Raw genomic sequence first — 19,765 nt, forward strand, 5'->3', positions numbered from 1 at the left:
CACTAAATGAAATAGGGATTTGTGTTCAGGCAGGTTGCAGGGAGGAGGAGGCGGATGAAGGAATGTAGGGCAGGAGGAGAACTTCTAGAATCTAGAAGGGCTTTGAGCCCACACTGGATGGAGTCTGGTCAGGCCTCCTCTGAGAGACTTGAAGCGTCGCTGGCGACTCGAGAGATGTTATTGTCTCCTGAAAACCCCGGGCGCGCCGAGAACACGGACAGTTCACGGCATCTGATTGTTTTGTCCCGAGCTCTTCTGAGCGGCATCCATCTCTGAATTGAATTAAGACTCCCCCCCCCCCCCCTTGTGTGCGCGTGCATGTGTGCGTGCCCGCCAAAAAGCCCTTATATTTATTTAGGTTTGGAGCTACATTTTCAAGACCGGCCAGGAAAACATACCCGAAGGGATGGAACCCAACCCGGCCTGTGTCGGGAGAAAACCCGGTCGGCCACATCAAACCCGTCCTGACAGTACACAGATCCCGTCCTCCGCATTTAAGCCTTTGTTTTGGCGTGGTAGGAGGAGCTGGGGGGAGGGGGGGGGGGGCATGTTTTCACTGTACTATATGTATTTTTAAAAATCCTCCTACATGCAACTAAAGAAGGGGGTATCGCAACAAATTCCTCCAAACCGCAGCAGATATGGAAGTGGTTTTATTTGACCCCCCGCTACCACCAGATCCATGTACGTGTTGAATATCATCCGACTACGGTGTCGACTAAAAAATTCACCGCGGTATGACCAACCGTCGATCCTCTCCCGAGATCACCTGTTCCGCTTGTCTGCCGAAGGATGTTACCGAAAAGAAGCGGCCGGTGTTGCATGCTGTTTCTCCTATGTCCTAGTCTGAGGGAGACGGGCCCCTAAGGTTGGTCCCTGTCCTGGGAATGGGCTCAGGGAAAACTATCCATGGTGGCAGTGTTTTCTTTAAGGACGGAAAAAAAGAAAGAAGACGCCGTAGCCTGGAGACTTTCTTTTTTTTTTCTTGCTTTTTTCGCACTGGTTTTATTATCCACGTTCCCTTGTGCCCTGTATAGATTCCAGCTCCGTATTTTCCCACTGAACGCGGCGTGCTTGGGGCCGCGCTCCACCACTCGACGCTCCCTCGTTTGGTTTCCCTGGCAGATAGTTGAGATTCCTCCGACCGTACGTTCTTAGCCTCGGGCTCCCAAACCGCTTAACCCCCCCCTCGTCTGCTGATATCCCATAATATACACTAATACAACAATCTGCAATAATTAGAGGCGTTTTACAATGCCCCTTGACAGTGTACATCATTGTTAAAACATATGAGAGTATTCATTCCTTCTCTTCTCCCAGGGAAGAGCCTGAGCCAATCCCGGCCGAGATTCAGCCGAGGGGCGGGGCTTAACCCGGCCGGTAGTGCTGTCAATCACAGGGCCACTTTATCCCACAGTCCAACGACACTCAGAAGGTTCACTGGAGATTCTTTTAAATGTAATTCTGAATTAAAAGGTTGGATTTCTCTCTATGTGGCCACGTGATTGGCAGGTGACCCATCCCGGTTAAGCCCCGCCTCTTCTCACTCGGGCCCCATCAATAATTTTAGCAACTGTAGTTTCAGCTCATCATGTGAGTTGAAACAAGTGTCCTCTCTTGTTCTTGTGCTGCGCCGCTCAGAGCCACCCTCCAGAACGCGGTCCCCGGCCTGAGGTCCATCGACGGCGAGGAGGTGAACGTCTCACCCGCTCCCCGTCGGGGTCAGCGGGTCACCCCGGCTCCAGGCGCCTTCCTCACTTTCTGCCAGACGCAGCTTCAGCGGACGAGGGCCTTGGAGCGGCGGCACAGCGTGGAGCTGAGGTACGGGCAGAAAGATCGGCCCCGATCCGCGAGAAAGAAAACCCAGACGAGGGGCGAGTCCGCCTCCACCCACCCCATGAGTGTGTCCCACTGTGACACACTCTTTACCTGCAAATCTAATCCCCAACCCCCCAAAATAAAACAGCAAACAATAAAAGGGAAAAGGTCGCGGTACCTTTTCATCTCGCGGCAGGTCGGTCAGACGCGGCACAGCCTGGAATGTCAGCTATCCCCTTGTTATGTCTGACGCACGGGGCGCCGTGGGCCCAAAGACAACGTCCAGCTATTTTCTCAAGGCCTTGGATGTCGCCGGCCGATACCCCCGCGGAAGGCGGACCACCAGCACATAGAGCGCCGCTCGGCTCTCGGCTTATCTTCGTGACCCCTCCGAATTAACCGGCGCAAGAGATGAAACGTGGCGGCGGCTAACCGTGCGGGTCATGCCGGGGACTCCAGTGGCTACGGGGGTTGGGTGGGTGGGCTAACGCTCCCTTCGCTTCACCCCGCTCCCCGCTGTGTGCCCTCTACGCCCCTCCCCGGACCTCCGGACAATGAGCCATTCTGCGCCGTTACAAGGAGTGGCACAGCCTCCTAACCCCTAGCCTGACCTTGTGTCAGACGGCGGCGAGGAGGGAGCCACACGCCAGTCCGCCCGTGACTGTAAGGTGGGGAAAACCTCTGGGTCGATCACAATGCGGTATCGGGACGGCGAGTCGGGCCTCCAATCCCTGGTTTGCCTCCCAGGAGGAAGTTGAAAACTCTCTCAGACTCATTTCTTCTCTTGTTCCCATTTCAACTTTCACTGGTTTTACCAGAGTAACACTCCTGTGACCCTGGATTGAACCAGCAGGTAAAGGGCGGAGGGGTCGGGGGTTGTCGGGATCATACCCCTTTTCGGATCCCCAGACTCCTCTCCCTTCTCCCCCTCACTGTGAAGGAAGAGCTGTGTCTTTGTCCGGAGGAAGGAGCCTCCCCACCTGAGGCTACTGGCCCCGCAGACCGGCTGGCCGCCGAGGCTCCTCCGGCCCCCTCGGGGCCTGAAAAACAGAGGGGGGGAGTGGGCGCGGGTGGGACCAGAGCTAATAGATTCATTAAGTTTCCATTGAGGAGGCTTTGTAGTCCATTTATCCCCTCAGTGAAAGAGACATTATGTGGTATCAGGACACACAGAGAACAAACCGCAAACACAAGGACACACACTCGCCTCTCCCCCGCCGCCACCACAATCCAATCAACCTTTCCCTCTTGGTCCGGGTGGGGGGCAGTCCCAGACTTAAGAATGACACAGGCTGCTGTCTGTTCCCGCTCACCTTCATGTACAAATTTCACAATTACCTTCATTTTGTATGTTTTAAATCAAGTCAACCCTCAAACCTGGTTATCAGAAGAGGATGGTGATATTTAGGGGGGGGGGGGTTTAAGTGTAGCAGCTCATATCACAATAACACAGCATTTTTGAAATTGAGAGTCGGTGTTGTCCAGCGAATGCTCTTTTATGGTAAAGCTAGCCAACATTCTTTCAAAACACACCCTGATTTGTTCTTACAAGCGAGGCAAAACCAAACATCTAACAATATGTCAGACATTGAACCTGTCGTCCCATCTAGTGGGCATTTCTGCCACTGTGCGATTCCACATGGTCAGTTTTCGGGGCCCCTTTTATTCTCATCATATATTCTCCCACCAGGCATAGTATCTCCTTCCGTTTCCACGCTGACGACTGTCAGATATATATAAATATACCTCCCCTTCAAACACAGGGATGCATTTTCACGATGTGACGTTTTTGTGAGGCGCCGGATTTTCACCGCTTGCCAACTTTCAAAGCATCCGCATGAGCCGTCGTCTGCGTTCTCCGTCAAACTGGGGTCGGGGGATCAAACGCCACCGGCGTCCTCGGGTCACGCTGGGGACCGACAGTTTACGAGCTAATCGCGACATTTCGCCGGCGGTTGTCTGGCTAGCATTGGTCGCTAAGTCAGGTTAGCCGCCGTGTATATCTGTTTTTATTACCTCGGAGGAATCTCCAAAACAAATAATAACAAAGGAGCTGGTAACAAAATATCTTCCAACATGTTGTGGGAGGGGTTTCTGTGTTTCGACGCCTACTCCTTCAGAAAGGCCCCTTTAAATCTACACAGCAGATTTAAGGGGCCTTAAATCTGACAGTCTCCTGCAGTTCCCCCTTTCCTCCCGTAAATCTGCACTCCATCATGCTAATGCAGATAACCAGAGCAAACCTGAGTTCAATCACATCCACACCCTCTTAAAATAGAAAATCCCATTTTTTAGCTTTTTATATATTTGTACCAGCTATTTATTATATCACTATATTTATATATCTTTTTGAAGGGGTGCATTTCCATCAAAATAAGATACACTTAAACAGGAATTGTGGTTGTGATTCATCTGTGCAGCTAAAATCATTTGTCGGTGGTACCTTGAAGCATCGTCAGGATTCTTCCTCACCTCCCGTAGGTTAAAGATACAGTAAGAAACCCATATTTCATGCATGTGTTTGGACTCGCAGCAGCGCCTCGGCTCCTCTGGACACCTCAGAGACCTCTATCCGCCACCACGCCGAGGCCCTGCAGCTGGCCGAGGACCAGAGGTTCGCCCACGAATACGGCGACGCCGCTGGCCAGCGGTCACAGGAGTTCGGCGTAGAAGAAGAGGGGGGCGATGCTGGCTGCGGTTCCCGTACGGACGCGGACCCTGCCAGGTGAGTGTGTGTGACTGTAGACGCCGGGCTCTGCACGGGGCTTGAACCCACATTAAAAACCTCCTCACGGCTCACGGCTTGACAAAGGAACAAACTCTCGATTTTTTTCCACATGATTCTTCTCAAAGAAGCCCCCCTGTTTTTTTTTCTTTATCTGCCGCTGACTATTTGTCATCATCGGAGCCTCGTCGGAGTGATTTATGGCAAAGTATGCTGAACCTCGTTCATTTTACCGCGCAGCTTCATCATGGTGCTCGGCAATTATATGTGGGAGGACAATAGATCTTTAATATGAGGGGTGGCCCGAGATGGACTGGGACCCTCCAGAGTCCTGTTCTCCAGATGTTTGCTCGGGAAATAAATCCATGTTTTGAAGGATAAAGGTCCATGACATCATAATTCTGTGTGTGTGCATGTGTTCCTCTCTCTGCGCGTCTCAGCCCAGCGGCGGGTGCGACTCCGCGGCCGCCGTTGGGAGGCGGACGGGAACGTGGAGATGTCAGCGGCGCAGGCACGTGGGAGGAAGGAGGGGGAATAGGAGGGACTGCGGCGGGAGCACCCGGGCCTCCGAGCCAGACGTGGAGGACCGACCGTGACGACCGCGCAGCCACGGTTATCCAGGTAAAACGTCCGAGAGATCACGTCAACGTGGACGGCGACTTTGTAACGTGAATTATGGCGCGGATAATTCAAGGGTTTCAAAACCTGAGCTCTTCTTTTCCTTGGTTTTGAATCCAAATATTTGACGAGGGACAGAAAAACGATGAGATCCAGAGTGAAATCAGTCAAGCACTCAATAGGAACTCTGATTACTTTTTATCACCAGCCATCCTACAGTGCAATTGAATATCTTCTACAGCCGTGTTGCATGCAAGCAGCTGTGTAAAACAAAAAACAATAGCCGTCCCTGTTACCGGATACTTCCTCCGGACAGCGGAACGCCATTTTTAAAAACTACCGGGGCATGGTCAGCTGTTTTCAGAAATGTTTGTTTCAGAAATGAAGCGACAAAGAGGGCTGAGATCTTCTGGCCTGCTATGCCACAGAGGGGTGTCCAGGGCTCGCAGAGGAACATCAACATTTAGACCAAAATAAGTCTGGAGTTAGCGAACAGGGTGCTTCACATGGCGAAGCAGTGCAGAGAGAAGATAGAAACACTTCAAGCCATCTAATAGTCCATGGTTAGTATTCTCACCATGTGGACACTGTGACGGCTCCTCTCTCCATGTTGTCTGTGTCATCTTCCTCGGGATTTTTGTGCGAGACCCTCCCTCGCTGCCCGCGCGAATGCAAAACTAAAAGGTTCCTCGGACGAGCTGGGCAGTTCTCAGAACTTTTCTGTTGGAAAAGCGGCTAAACTTAGGTTGCAGCTGCTGGTTTCTATGGCTGATTTCTTAAAGAAACCCAGCAAAAAATGTATGTCTGTGGAGGTTCTCAGTCATTCAGATCTTGATGAAATCTTTGTCAAAATCTTCCAGTCTTGGCAACTGGATTTGAATTTCTTCACTTGAAGACGTTTCACGCCTCCTCCAAAAGAGGCTTCTTCAGTTCTGATTCTGTTGTCTGCAACGTAGGTTGAAGCGCAGGTGGTTCCTGTTGTCTGCGAGTCTCTCAGCTGTCTTTTCTAACTCCCGTACAAGTCGAAGGGTTGTCTTTCCAAATTGTGCAGCAACATGTCTGTGGAGGTTCTCAGTCATCCGGGTCACGGTGAATTTTTGTCAAAATCTTCTCGTCTTGGCAACTGGACTTGGAGAACTGAAGTTCTCAACTGAACTGAAGAAGCCTCTCGGATGAGGGGTGGGTCGTCTTCAAGTGAAGACGGTCAAGTCCAGTCGCCAAGACAAGAATTTCACAAGAACAAAAAATGTATTTTCACGGCATGAGTTCAGATTTGATACAGGATCCATGTAGGAAGTGTGCGAGCGAACTTGATTCCTTTAGCATCATGAGGTAAAATACATACAACATCAACCCCCTCGAAAACCTTGCAGTGAATGGTTTTAATTTGACTTATCATAGAAAGAGTTGTGGACCCAAAGTAAATCCCTGTGGAACTCCCGAGTAACAACCCTTTATTTAGTTGTGATGCAAGCGAAAACACTCGTCAACACACGTTCTGTCCCAACTGGCTGTGTTTAGGTTTTTTTTTTTTTTTAACTGTTATCATTCCCATCGTTGCGTTTCTACTCTCTCCAAACAAACACAAACTTCTTCTCATCTGCTCCTCCTCGGCGGCAGCTTATCTCCTCCGTGTCGGAGTGGAGAGTGTTCCCGGAGGAGAGGTGCGTGTTAAACCCGCAGCCGTCTCTCCGCCGGGCCCCCTTCCACCATGTTGTCATCTCTTCCGGGATCCTTTCCACCAGCGTCGTCAGACACGAACAATAACAAACGGGGCCCTCCGGCGGCACAAAGAAGTTTTTTTTTTTTTTTCACTCTTGACGCGAGGAATTGCCTCATCGCAGCCTTTTCACGGTTGTCAGACGGACAAGGAAGACGAGAAAAACCCTTCCACACAGATTGGAGTCAGGGACTCTAAATTACCGCGCTTTCCCCCCCTTTTCCATTTTAGCGAGATTGTCCCGCCAAGACTGTCAAAGCGGGCGCAGTCCAGATTCCGAACTTTTAAGTAACTATCTTAGAAAAAGACCGAAACCGCCGTCGACACGTGGAGACGTGAGAAAATGCCATTTCCCTCCTCCTCCAAGGGATGCCCGCTCTGAGGTCTCGCACCATCAGCCTGCTAGCGAAACACACTTTTGCACATTTCTCCCGAGCTGCCTGTCAACGTGGAGCGTGTTTGATGAGTCCTGCAGGGCCTCCCCTGGGGGAGGCGCAGTGAGTGATTGGGGAAGAGGGTGTGTGTGTGTGTGTGTGTGTGTGTGTGTGTGTGTGGAGAGGCAAACAGTGATTTATCAGATTCCAGAGAAGCGGGGTAGTAAGAGTCCTAGAATTCGTGTTCGGCTATACTCAAAGTGAAGCTTACCCCCCCCCCCCCCCCCCTGCCCTGAAGCCCCCCCCAAGCCTGCTGGGAATTGGAGGATTTAGAGGCGCACCGGAGCTCCATTTGTCTTGGAGCAGCCCTGAAGTCACACAGAGTTCAGACACCAGAGCGCTTCGCAATTAAAGCGGAGGTCAAGGTGTTTTATCTGTCTAATGGGATAACGCACTGTGTCTCTGTGTCCCGGGCGCACCCAGGCTTCCTGGAGGGGCTACGCGCTGAGGAGGAGGCTGGCGCATGCCCTGGACGCCGTTACGGAGCCCGAGGACGAAGACTTGGAGACGGTGGACGTCGATGAGTTCGCCCTTGATGAGGTATGCGCGCCGGCACCCGACGCGCATTCGCTCGTGGAGATGGATGAATTCCCAGGTGCCTACTTATAACGCCCCCTCCCCCGGCGCGCACGTGTGAACACGCAGACCCCCGCGCACACTCGTCCCTGGATTTGAACAATCAATCATTTCAGAGAGGCTCCCCTCCCTCGCGTTCAATCCCGAAGACACTCGTATGTAATTCATGTGTATATAATACGGCTTATGTAGCGCTGGTTGCAGCGCGTGTCGGATAGCGTGTGGCTCGGCCCCGCTGAGGGCCGCTGACATCATTATGAGTAAAAACTAGTCATTAAAAAGGAAACATAAAATATCAATGACAAAATATGATTTGGTCTCATTAGCTTATTACTTAAATCATTATAAACCTATTCTCACGGTGATGAAGGTGAGCTTTGCCAATGAATCACAACCTCGCTAACGGCTAACAGCTTAGCAGATTTAAAGAGAGAGCAGCATTTACAGTATGTACCCAATAAAATTTAAAAGTGCCATTGTGCAGGAACACGTGAGGAGTGCATGTGTTTCATGTCAATAACCCAACAATCAAATGATTCTGGTCTGGCTTACTATCATTCATAAATAAGGTCTGGATAGGCCTCGGTTAACTTGCCTGTTACTGCACACATCTCGATATATTATGTCCTCAAAAGGCGGAGCTGGATCGGCGGTGGATGCTGACGCTTCCCCCGGATTCCCCCTCGTCCTCCCCCCCGCCGGAGGGTTCTCCACCTGAGGAGGTAAGACCACCCTCCTGGGAGGAACTGTCACCGGGAGAGTTACTTCCTGGCCCCGTCCCTCCCTCGCTTTTTGTTAGCGCCCACTCCAGGATTCCAAGCTCCCCCCCGCCGCCTCGATTGATCTTTGAATTTACTCTCTACGAAAACAAGATTATGTTCTTTTGAGGCCCGCAGGTTTTTCCGCGGAACCCTGAGAGATGTCAGATGTCATTTTTCATGGATTGTTGTCCCGTTACCCGTCCACCCAGCCCCCCACCTTCGGTTTACCTCTCGTTGGATCTTTTCTTTGGAGCGCACTCAGCGCCGTACATCACGGTAGCCGGTCCGGGGGACGAGTTGACGGGACGCAGCTGCCGCGGCGGTGCCTGGACGTGTGTCGACGGCGAGACACACATCAAAAGGCCGTCCGCCGCAATTTAGCACCTTCCGCCAAAGACGGAGCAGCATCTGGAGAATACTTAAGCCGTTGGTTCGCCTCCTAATTGAGCGTTCCTCAAGCTGCGCTCGCTTCGGTGAAGAGTGTCAAAGAAATGAAAACACGCTCTGGAGTTAAATACTACTGTCCGGGCGTTAATATACGGTAAAATAACAGAACACGGCAGGGCGGCTTTATCTTTATAGCACCTCGCAAGCACAGGGCCTTTCACAGGGCTTCGCTGACGGATTTAATAAAACAGATTCAGACTGACAAGAAGGTAGATCAATTTTTGTTTTGTTTTTTTAAAAAAAAGCAAACATTTCACACTACTCTAGGGAGGAAGTACTTTTCAAATCAAAATATTGAAAATTATTAAAATAATTCTCTAAGTATGTTAAAAATGTGATTTCCCTCCCCCCAAAAAAGAGTGTTATATGCCGATGACAGGTTAATATGTCGCGTTTCAGCTTCCGCGCCTCGTCCCTGGACTCTCTGGCGTGCTCCAGGATGATGCGGCGTGGCGGCCGAAGCAGGCCTGGGATGTCAGGGAGCAGGCAGAGCCCGTCGACCAGGAAGCGACCTCCCGCACGTCCAATAGGTGGATTCCTGAAGTGTTCACATGTCCCGTGTAGACAATATTAAGCGTGTGAAAAGGAAGTATCCAACATGGCTGTCACAGGAAGCGCAAACCACCAGTTTGGCATTTTTATTCTTGATTCCAGCTCCGAATCCCCTCCGCCCGCCTCGCCGCCCGGCGGCCCGTCGCCCCGATCGGAGCGGATCATGGAAGAGTGGTGAGGCCCCGCCGTGTCGCCCCGAGTGTTTGCCGCTCCCACCTGTCCTTTTACCGATACATCCTTTTAACCCTCGCCCCAAATAATCCAGGGGCTTTGCGCACGCTGAAACTGCCCTGCTGATGCTGAAGAGAGCCAGGAGAATGACGTCAAGGAGGAAGCAGGAGAGGACACATTCAGGTGTGTGGAGAAGTTTCCTCCTGAGTCTTCCTTTGTCCCACTGCACCTGAATGCACCTTCTCTCCTCTTTCCTACTCGTTGAACACCCAGATGGGCGGAGATGCCTGAGTGCCATCAATCTGTTTTCTGAAAAAAGGAAAAAGGGTGGGGGTGGGAGGCACTACTTTTTTTTGACTGTTTTCATTCTTCTCTCCCGCCGCCGCACCCTTTCCACCTCGCGCTCGGCATTGAGCCGTAGCAGGCGGCAGAAGCCAGGACCTGTCGCCTCTCATCCAGCTCTCCTTTTGGGGCTCGCCGCGGAGACAGGGGCGGTGTGTGTGTGTGTGTGTGTGTGTGTGTGTGGGGGGGGGGCTTCCGAGAAAACCCTCGTGACAAGCTGACCCGGCGGCCGGTCTCATGGAGACGGCGTTGCGGTTGAAGGTGACTTCACCTCCCGAGACCTAGCCGTCCGGCTGCGGTTATCATCACGCCGGCGTCATGTCACCCTTTGATCACGCTCCGAGCGAGTGATTCGGCGGGCACGGCTCGTGTCACGCCGCCTCACCGACACTCAGGTCCGCGTCGGTCCTAACCTCCGATGGCATCCGCCTCAGTGGAACCAGAGCGCTGCGCTAATACTTTCCGATTGTTAGCTCGTGGTTTTCTGCTTCTGGTTTCAAGCCTGGCTTGTTCCTCCTTACACCCCTTCCTCCCCCCTCTCCTCAGATCCCTGCCTTCATCTGGTCTCCTTCGGCAGCTGCGCCCGCCGGCGTGGCCTGGCGCCGGCACGGAGCGTGGCGGCACCCAGCGGCAGGACGGCCCCGAAAGGTGGGAGCTCTGCACCTGCGGCAGGGGGGTGAAATGGAGCGTCGTATCCCCAGATTTGCAGAAAAGCTGTAAAAAAGAGCATCGTTCGTTCAGGCCCAATGGTGATACTAAGTTCTGAGCACTCTCCTACTGAGGTGCTGTGGGCTGTGATACGCAGTATCACCGTCCACAGATCATTTGAGAAGTCTTTGCTGTAACCGGAGATTTTGCACGAGTGATTTTCTAAATTCCAGGAAAATGCCGTGACTTTAACTGACAATAGTTGGCTGTAACGTGACTCAGAGTATCATTCGTTCATTCATTCTCTATACCATTTATCCTGTAGTCAGGGTTGCGGGGGAGGTCTGGAGCTTATCCCAGCTGGCACCGGCAAAGAGGCGGGGTTCACCCTGAATTGACCACAGGCCCACAAAGCAAGACACACAACCATTCACCCTCTCACTCACATCACATGGAGACATACCACCGTTCTCCTTCTTATCTCCTTCTTCGTGTTGTTCTGGACGGAACGCAAAAGGCGTCAATCCAAAGGAACCCCAAGCAGACAGGGGGTAGCATGGAGACTTCCCTGAGAACGACTGACCTCGTCAGAATCTGCCAGGGACCTTCTTGCCGCAAGGCGGAAGAGCTAACCGCCGTGCCGGCCGACGAAGAATGAGAGGAAAAACAAATGTAGTGACAAGGAGCGGGAATTTACCGAAAATAGAAATGCTGATGTCATGACCCGTCCCTGAAAGTGACCTGAGTCAGAAATCGGGCTGGATGGGTGGCGGCGGCGGCGGTGGTGGGGGGGTGCAAAATTTCCCCTCGCATTCTGGGACGACCGGCGGCTAAGTATAGCCCCCGGTTTGCCAAAACCAGGGGGAAAAGAAGTTCCAGCCGTGTACCCACGCTCCTGTCTGAGTCTGAGGCTCACCCAGACGGGCCTCCCAGATGACGAGGCTCCCGCTGTTATTGTTACTGATCATAACAGAGCTGCAGAGGAGCCGATACCTCCCGGGGGCTCCTCCGCGGCCTCCGGCCCTGCCCCCGAGGTGGAGGGGTGATCTGTCCCCCCAGACAGACTTGAAAGGGAGGGGACGGGTGGAGGGGTTGGGGGGAGACCGCTTTTATCAAGAGGGCCTGTCTCCATCTCTGTCCCGCTCCCCCCGTCCCAAAGGTCAAGGCCTCCGATCGGTCATCTGGGAGTCAAGACTGGGCGGCGCAGCACCGGCTCTTACCGACAGGCGGCGAGCGGAGGCTCCCGTATGAGGGGGAGGGATGACGGCGGCGCTGTTTCACGTAGCCATCGATAACAGTAGAGGAAGCCGGAGGATGTTTATGGATTCGCTCATCTGTTTCAGCTGAGCTTTGTTTGCAAAACAGCACTGACACACTTCCTCGCCCCTCCACCCCCGGAGATCAACATCAAATCTCGCCAGACTCCAGATACCCAATCCTGCATCGGGGAAAGGGACCGAACCGCCCGCCTCCCGGATCAGAATACCGGCTAATTGCTAATTAGCTCATTTGAGTGGAACAAGTCTCAACGAGGTCGGCAAAAACTACAAGTCAGTTGTAGAAATGGGATATTTTTTTTCCGAACACAAAACACAGGTAAGGTCGCATGTGCATTTGCGTAAGGCCAACCGTCCCGCGGTCAAAGCCTCGGAGGACTCGTCGAGTCCGAGTGGCCTATCGTGTTACATCTGCCCCCCCCCCCCCCCCCCCCCCCCCCGCTCCAGCGCCTGATTGGTCATCCATCAAGTGCCATCAGCTGATAAAGTAATACGAGGTCACCGGCTCAGGCATCATCCTTCTTGGCTCTCTGATCAGAGAGGAGTCCAGTAAAACGGGTAACTCTATAACCACCTTGGTTGCGACGGGGGGAATCCTGCTGCTTTTTTACAATGTGAGACCGCAGCGGGCACAGCGCCGTTCTCCCGGCCCCCTCCGCAAAGTGGGCCCAGGCCGACTCCCCTCTTGCGCCCCCCGGCCCTGACCTGTGAAAAGCACCCCCTCCTCCGGATCTCTCCCCTCAGTGCCCGGGGCCTCGCCCCGCCAGCCGAGCGCGGCCCGGCCGCGCGCTCCCCCGACAGGGGTTAACGTTTCAGGGTTTCAGAGTGGAGCCCCTTCTGGAGGTGATTAGCCCCAAAGCCATGACAGATTCTTTCCAAGATATCCGACGCGGCGTGTTTATTTTATCCGGGCTCTTTGTGTGGATGTGCTGGACATGAGTAACCCGCTTGAAATGGGTATCGTCTTACGCGGGCGGAGGGAGAGGACGGAGGAGAGCGGCGGGATCTTCCATTACTGTGGCGGGTGGACGGGAGGTGGACGGGAGGGGGGCGCATAGAAACCCACCTCCCTGTTTCTCAGTTGGTTTGGACAGTCAAGTGTCACGGAGATGTCGCCACCTTCTTATCATGCCCGTCCGCCCCGTTAGAGGGACCTCGAGTGTGTGTCTGTTTATTTCATCCTGGAAACGCAGCCTCCTGAAAGCTCTTAACTCGATTTCACACTCTGGTCCGCCGACAAAGTCCGACTGAAACGCGACCGTCTTGTTTACCGTCGGACGTCCAAAACAACCGCCCCCCCCCCCTCTCCCCCGATGCTCACATGCGTTCAATTTGGCCTCCCGTTATCTCGCCCCGTCTGTTTACCCCCCCGACCCCTGATCGGATTTCCGACACACTCCAATTCGCCCACCGTGAAAAACGTCGCGTCGTGAACGGAGTAACAGGGTTGTGAGTGTTATTGTTATCTTAGCTGTTCTCAGTAAGACGGGGGCCCTCGGCTCCGTGGGGGGGGATGCAAAGTTCGGGGCCGACGTCGGAATCCACCGACGCCGACTGTCGGAACGACGACATCGGCGCTGAAGTTAAGAGACGGCGTCTCCGTCCGTCAATCCACTGGGATGAAGATCCCCTCGGAAGCGTTTTGCGTAGCCCAGCATGCTGACTAGCAACTCAGCAACCGCCGTGTCAAGACAACATTTCAGCCAATCAGGTGATGGGATCCGTCTCGGCGCCCTCAAGTCACGTGTCAACTTTAGCAAGTGGATGGCGACCCGAGTATCTCCCCCTCCCCTGACTAGCTTGTTTTGTTTGCAAAAGAAAAATTAAAAAAAAGGACACGAGAGACGTTGGCGGGCGAATGGTGACGCGAGGATCTTCAGCCATTGGTCGGGCGGTGGAAGGAGGAAGTGGCGAGCGGAATATTCCATAAACAGCCCGGGGTAAACAGCTAATTTAAAACACGGCCTCGCTCAGAACGAGGTCAGTCGCGGCGTCGTGAGATGGAGATGCTTCTCCGCGGGGACGTCACGACCCCTGAGGTCTGACACGGAGCGACAATAGCCGATTGCAATTATTTAAAAAAATAATAATAAAAAAGACAGACGTTTGACACCGCTCCCGACGGCACGCCATCTTTGACTCATACGTGGCAGCGGCCCCGGCTTTTCCTCGCCGCGCCGGGCTCTGGTTTGAGGTTGGAAGGGTGGAGGCCCCCGAGTGCCAGGATCGTGTCTTTCCCTCAGCTTCGCTCCGCCGCGGGGCCAAATCCTCCGCCCCGCCCCGTACCCCCCCACCACCGCTCCCCCGGGGGGGTCCTCGATATCCCGGGCCCCTCCTCAGCGGAGAGGAGCTGGCCCTAATGCGCTTAAGAGCCCCTCTTAACAGGCGTGACTCCTCCGGGCCCCCTCCTGATATCCTGCCCTTCTTCAGGGGGGGATCGAGGAGGTCCGGAGGTCAGGCGGGGGGTGCTCAGATCCTCTCCAAGCTACTGGGCCGTGACATTTTCTTTCCTTGGGCTCCGTGTCTCCTCTTCTTCTGAGGAGGGGGAGGTCCGGGAGCCCACCGTCTTATTGGGTCTGGATTGAACCCGATCGCTAACCTCAGCGCGCACACTAATCCACTCATCCATAGGAACTTTTCGCACTTCCGAGAACCTTTCCAGAAACTTCTTAGTGCATTCAGACAGCAGAGGAACCAGAGACATGTTGGCCTTCCATTCCTAGAACCCTTTTAGCTCCTAATCCGAGGCAGGCTCCTTTTCACTGTTCTGTAGGGACTCTGTGATTGGTGGTACTACTAAGCCATGACCATTACCAGATACTTGAACGAGAGGGTGAATTTTTGGTGAATGCGTGAATGGTTGGATGTGACATGTCAATGAAGGGGTGAATGTTTGTCTATATGACTTGTAAATGAGAGGGTGAATGCTTGGATGTCTGATGTAGCTGAGAGTGAATATGTGTGAATGAGATGCGCCAATGCCAGCTGTGATAGGCTACGGCACCCCAGCGACCCTGAGCTCAAGATGAGCTGTTCAGAATATGAATGAATGAATGAATAACATCATTAAAATTATAACACTTCCTGCTTTTTTACTAAAATCTCCACACTTCCTTGTCCCACATTTGGATTTTCCTGTACCTGCACGCCCTGTTTTGGTATCAGTGGCATGCCACTTCCTGTCTGCCACGGGAAAACATCCATCACATGACATTAGGGCGGCTCTTTGCAATGAACCCATAAAAACTGCCGACCCCCCCTCTTTTTCACTCTCTCTCTCTCGTTCTCTCTCTCTTTTACCCCTAAAGCTCGGCGAGAGGCGAGTCACTGTCTTGGATAAATGCGTCATTAGTTCCAGCATTTTGGTCTGTCAGGATTTATCATCAGTTCACGCCTGCTGACGGCGGCGCTACTGTCAGACCGAGCGCAAATGTTTACTTTGAATTACGGCCTTATTATGGGATTTCAGCACGGCTCGTAAATCAGTGGCTTTTTTTTTTTTTCGCCGCTTCCATTCAATTTCACGGGGGCCAGGGCGGGCGACCCACCGGAACCCACGCACTGTCACCTAGCTAGCTGCAATGACTAAATGTATAATTGCATAAGCCCCATTTTCACCCCCTCCATCCTTCTCAAACTCACCGCTCATGCCCGCCGGGCGCGCTCACCTCATTCGTGTCACCCACGATGATGGTTGAAACTGTCATTTTCTCTCCCGTGAGGCACCGCCGGACGGACGGAGGCAGGGCCCAGGCGGGGGAAACCGGAGCGCCCGCAGATCCGCAGGGATCGGGCTGACAGGCACCCGGAGAGGTGAGCCCCCCCCCCCACCCTCACCGCGACATTTGTGATGATATTTGATGAAGTTACCAGTGATGTGATTCAATGCAAATTTTTAGCTAGCAGAGGCTAACCGTAAGGGGTAGCCATGTTTGCGTATTTCACGTTTCTTCCTGCTGTTCGTCGAAAGATATCAATTATCTGATTGATTAAGCCCTGTGCACCTGTGTGTGTGTGTCTGTGTTGGGGGGGGGGGGGGGGCGAGCGTGCAAACACACACAGACACTCAAAAGTGATTATAGCGGATTGCATGAGTGTTTATTTTTTTATTTTATTGTGTCTGGGTGTTTATTTTGTGATAAGTCAGGGGTGTTTCAATGTACACTTGGGCTAGGAGGATTGCAGCTCCTTTAGGGGCCAATAGTAGGAATAATACCCCCCCCCCCTTTGTTTTGGGAATTCCCTCTCTGTCCTCAGTGAAGGCTTCTTACCAGAGATCAGCTCGGACATCCTGAACGGAGGCAGAGTGCAGCTGGTGGTGAGTTTTTGCCCCGTCTCCCATTTGCACTTCCCCGGATCCCCGATTTTGATCTTTTTCCCGGGGCGGGGGTCGCTCTTAGTTGCATGCGTGCGGAGGTATGCAATGTTTACATTCGCCAGTCATGTCCCCATGCAGTAGCCCCCCCCCCCCCCCCCCGCCGCCGCCGCCCCTCTCCCGGAGCCTGTCTCATCAGCTTCATCTTGAAGGGGGTAAAGAGGTTGTTGTGGGGGGGTGGGGGTGACGGACGTGCGGGAGACCCCAGCGTCGCTGCCGGGGGACCTTGAAGTCAGAAACCACAGGTTCCACCGATCCCGCTCTGCAAAGCGCTTTGACTTATGAGCACTGGCAAAAAGGCAGGAGCCGCCCCACCCCCTCCTCCACCCTCCTGGCCGCCGCCGCCGCCGCTCTCATACAGCCAGCCTGTACAGCCTCCGCCCGGTTCCAGTGTTTTTCTAAAACGCCGCTCGCGTGAGACCTGTCGTGTCTGGCCTCATTTGTGTATGTGTCTGTGTGTATGTGTGTGTGTGTGTGTGTGTGTGTGTGCGTGCGTGCAGGCTGAACCAGGATACACAGAATATCGACAGCACGCCAGCCGCCTGTGGGCCCGAAGCGAGCACAGCACGTTCCACCCCGGGGGAGGCTCCTGGCGTCCTGCAAGTGAGTCCCCCCCCCCGCCCCCCCAAAACTAGAACACCGCACTCCGTGCACCCCCCCTCCCGAACCTCCGCTGCCAGGAACTCATTTACTTAACTTCTGACCAAAGCGGGGGGGAAAAAGAAAACACGCATTTGGAATAAAAACAAACTCAAAAGACGCAGAAATCCCAGCCAGGCTCTGCGACCGATCCTCCGATATAAACTGCCTCGTCGCTAGGAGACCCCCCGGGTGATTGACAGCCGACTGGGCTACACCAGTAGCAATAATAGAATGAAAAAGTTAACAAAAATAAACCAAACTTGCTGGAGTGGTAGCTCGAAGCATTTTTACGCAGCATGTTATTACACTTTAGCATGGGGCTAATGCTACATGCATCTACAGCTGGTGGCCACTAGAGGGTGGCTCTCCCCGGAGCCAATGCAAACTGTGCATGGTGTAAACGTGTGTGTGTGTGTGAAGGCTTCTGCGCAGTCCCGAGCGTTGATTGGCCGCCAGGTCGGGTCGGGGACAAAGCGGCGTGATGTTCTCCTCCGGCAGGACGACGAAAAAAAAAAAGAAGGCCGGTCCTGTCAGGGGAGCATGACTGGGCCTTCTGTCAGCCCTGACGTGACGGCAGAGGAGCGCGCTCACCGGGAGCCCTGTCCCCGCTAACAGGGGCTAATTGGATTCCGCTGACGGCGTTTTGTCAAAATGACATCCACGAGGTGCGGCAGCAGGCGGCCCGTTGTTCTCCCGAGGGGAAGGGGGGGCGGCGGCGAGGGTTGGGGGGGGGGCTCGCCGGAAAGGTCAGGGGAGCTCAGTGGAGGCGAGCGAGCGACAGCGAACGCATCACACCCAAGAATGTTTCAATAAGCGTCAAATGGTTGGTCGGTATTGATCGCAAATTCTACCCGGAGAAGAGTTGTACCACGGTATTATCGTGTATCGGGCCCCACGTCGGGCGAAATCAAACGCGAATCGTTTTTCCAAACATCGGGATGGCCGCCAGATGAGGCGAGGAGTTTGCGTGAGATCGGGGGGAAAAAAAGCAGCGAACGCGGCCGCTTTGATGCGAAGTGCCGCTCGCCAGCAGGGGCTCGGCGGGTCAGCGGCGCCGCCCGGGTAACAAGTCAAGATGGATTTATCCACGACATGTACTTCCTCCCGACATCAAAGAGGAGTATTTTCCAAGTTTTGCGGGTTCACTGAGTTTGCCAGCGCAGTGAAGGGAGTAGATGTAACTACTGTAGCGCTGCGTAAGCCACCCGCCGACACGCTGCAACGCGATACCTGCCGCTTGCCGGGACGCCACGGCAGAAACGCGTTTGCCGGCTGGCAAAAAAGTCTCCTTTCCACGTGGAGGAGAAACCACTTAAGTCTCATAGCTGCTCCAGCACCGCGGGGGGTAAGGGGGTGTTGCGGGGACTGGAAAACAATTTGTTTGGTCACAGCGGTCCCTTCCAGCACATACCTTCATCCCATGTTTCCAATGACAAACCGATAATTGAGCGTCTTTTTTAATTATTTTTTTTTTTTGTAATCCAGTTGAGCGCCCCCTGCAGCGGGGCCGACGCGCCTGAAAATAAACAGTGGGTGGGCTCGAGGGCAGGTGGAGGTTTACCTCAACAAACCGACAGCAGAGAGAGCGGAGAAGTGGCGCGGCGCTCTGTTTTTGGGGGGACATTCTAGCCGGGCGTCCAGCTGTGCTCTTATTTGGGGACCCGGGTCAGTACCTGTGGTGGGTTCGTGGCCCCCCAGCCTCCCCGCTGTTCAGCTCTGTGGGGTGGTTGGGTCGGGGGGGGGGGGGGGGGGCAAACCGAAGGCGCCACACGTGGAACGAATCACGCTCGCTGGAAGCTCGGCGTGTTTGGAAACCCTAGTGCCAAACCCCACCTTCTCACACCGTCAGATAAAGCCGTGCTGTTTTAAGACGTCTGAGGCAGGAAAAAGAATCATGCTAGCGAGGGAAGAGGATCCCGGGTCGACGTGGGCGGCCCTCTGCCTCGACCGCCAAACACCGATAGAAGGAGAAAGCGACGGAAGCCGGGGTGCGAGTGTTTGGGTAACGGGCACAAATAATCTCACGCTAATCATAACAGCAGCGCTAACTGTAACATGCTAATAGCTGCAATGGTATTTTAAATGGATCGCTTTAATATTCATAAAAGAAATAGACATGACTCCATCATGAGTGCAGGCGGGATAGGAGGATAGACAAGGCATCATGGGATGTCCCTAAGCAGAGTAAGCCCATAAGCCCATGGCAGCGTTGCTAGGGGGCTAGCTTAGTCCTAACTATGAGCTCTTTTAGAAAGAATGGTTTTAAGCCTGTTCTTAAACAAAGAGAGGTTGTCCGCCCCCCCACATGGAGACTGGAAGGTAATTCCAGAAGCAGAACAAGGACTCTGGGTGTTCTCGTTGTACACCCTCGTGGGGATACGTCAAATACTTTGGTAATATTTGGTATCACGCAACTGGACTGACTTCTTCCTTCATCCTCTCACCAGGAAGGGAAGATCCTCCTCCTCCCCCTGCGGCGCCGGCGGCGGCTCCACCCGTAAAGGAGCGCATCCCCGTCCGTGACGGCCCTGCGCTTCGGAGCAGCAGCTGGGGGTGCGGCAGGCGGAGGAGAGCGCCCAAGTAAAATACTAGCCTTTATTTTTTTTCCAATCTCCCATCTTTCTGTCGCGGCCCCAATGAAATACCGCATTCCCCCGAG

General features: G+C 53.7%; 1 protein-coding gene across 1 annotated transcript in view; it reads left to right on the top strand.

The window, feature by feature from the left end:
• Positions 1-19,765, top strand: part of LOC147232413 (uncharacterized) — a 42,268-nt gene that overhangs the window by 11,409 nt on the left and 11,094 nt on the right. The window contains exons 12-24 of the mRNA XM_086148920.1: positions 1,642-1,821; positions 4,352-4,543; positions 4,984-5,164; positions 7,739-7,855; positions 8,527-8,613; positions 9,499-9,629; positions 9,754-9,825; positions 9,917-10,005; positions 10,711-10,812; positions 15,812-15,902; positions 16,347-16,407; positions 16,965-17,067; positions 19,554-19,625. Coding sequence (XP_086005046.1) covers positions 1,642-1,821; positions 4,352-4,543; positions 4,984-5,164; positions 7,739-7,855; positions 8,527-8,613; positions 9,499-9,629; positions 9,754-9,825; positions 9,917-10,005; positions 10,711-10,812; positions 15,812-15,902; positions 16,347-16,407; positions 16,965-17,067; positions 19,554-19,625 — 1,478 coding nt within the window. The remainder of the gene's footprint in view (positions 1-1,641; positions 1,822-4,351; positions 4,544-4,983; positions 5,165-7,738; positions 7,856-8,526; positions 8,614-9,498; positions 9,630-9,753; positions 9,826-9,916; positions 10,006-10,710; positions 10,813-15,811; positions 15,903-16,346; positions 16,408-16,964; positions 17,068-19,553; positions 19,626-19,765) is intronic.

Source organism: Fistularia commersonii, chromosome 7 (genome assembly GCF_037954325.1).
Source record: "Fistularia commersonii isolate RoL2024-O1a breed Wild chromosome 7, RoL_Fcom_v1.0, whole genome shotgun sequence".
Taxonomy (NCBI): domain Eukaryota; kingdom Metazoa; phylum Chordata; class Actinopteri; order Syngnathiformes; family Fistulariidae; genus Fistularia; species Fistularia commersonii.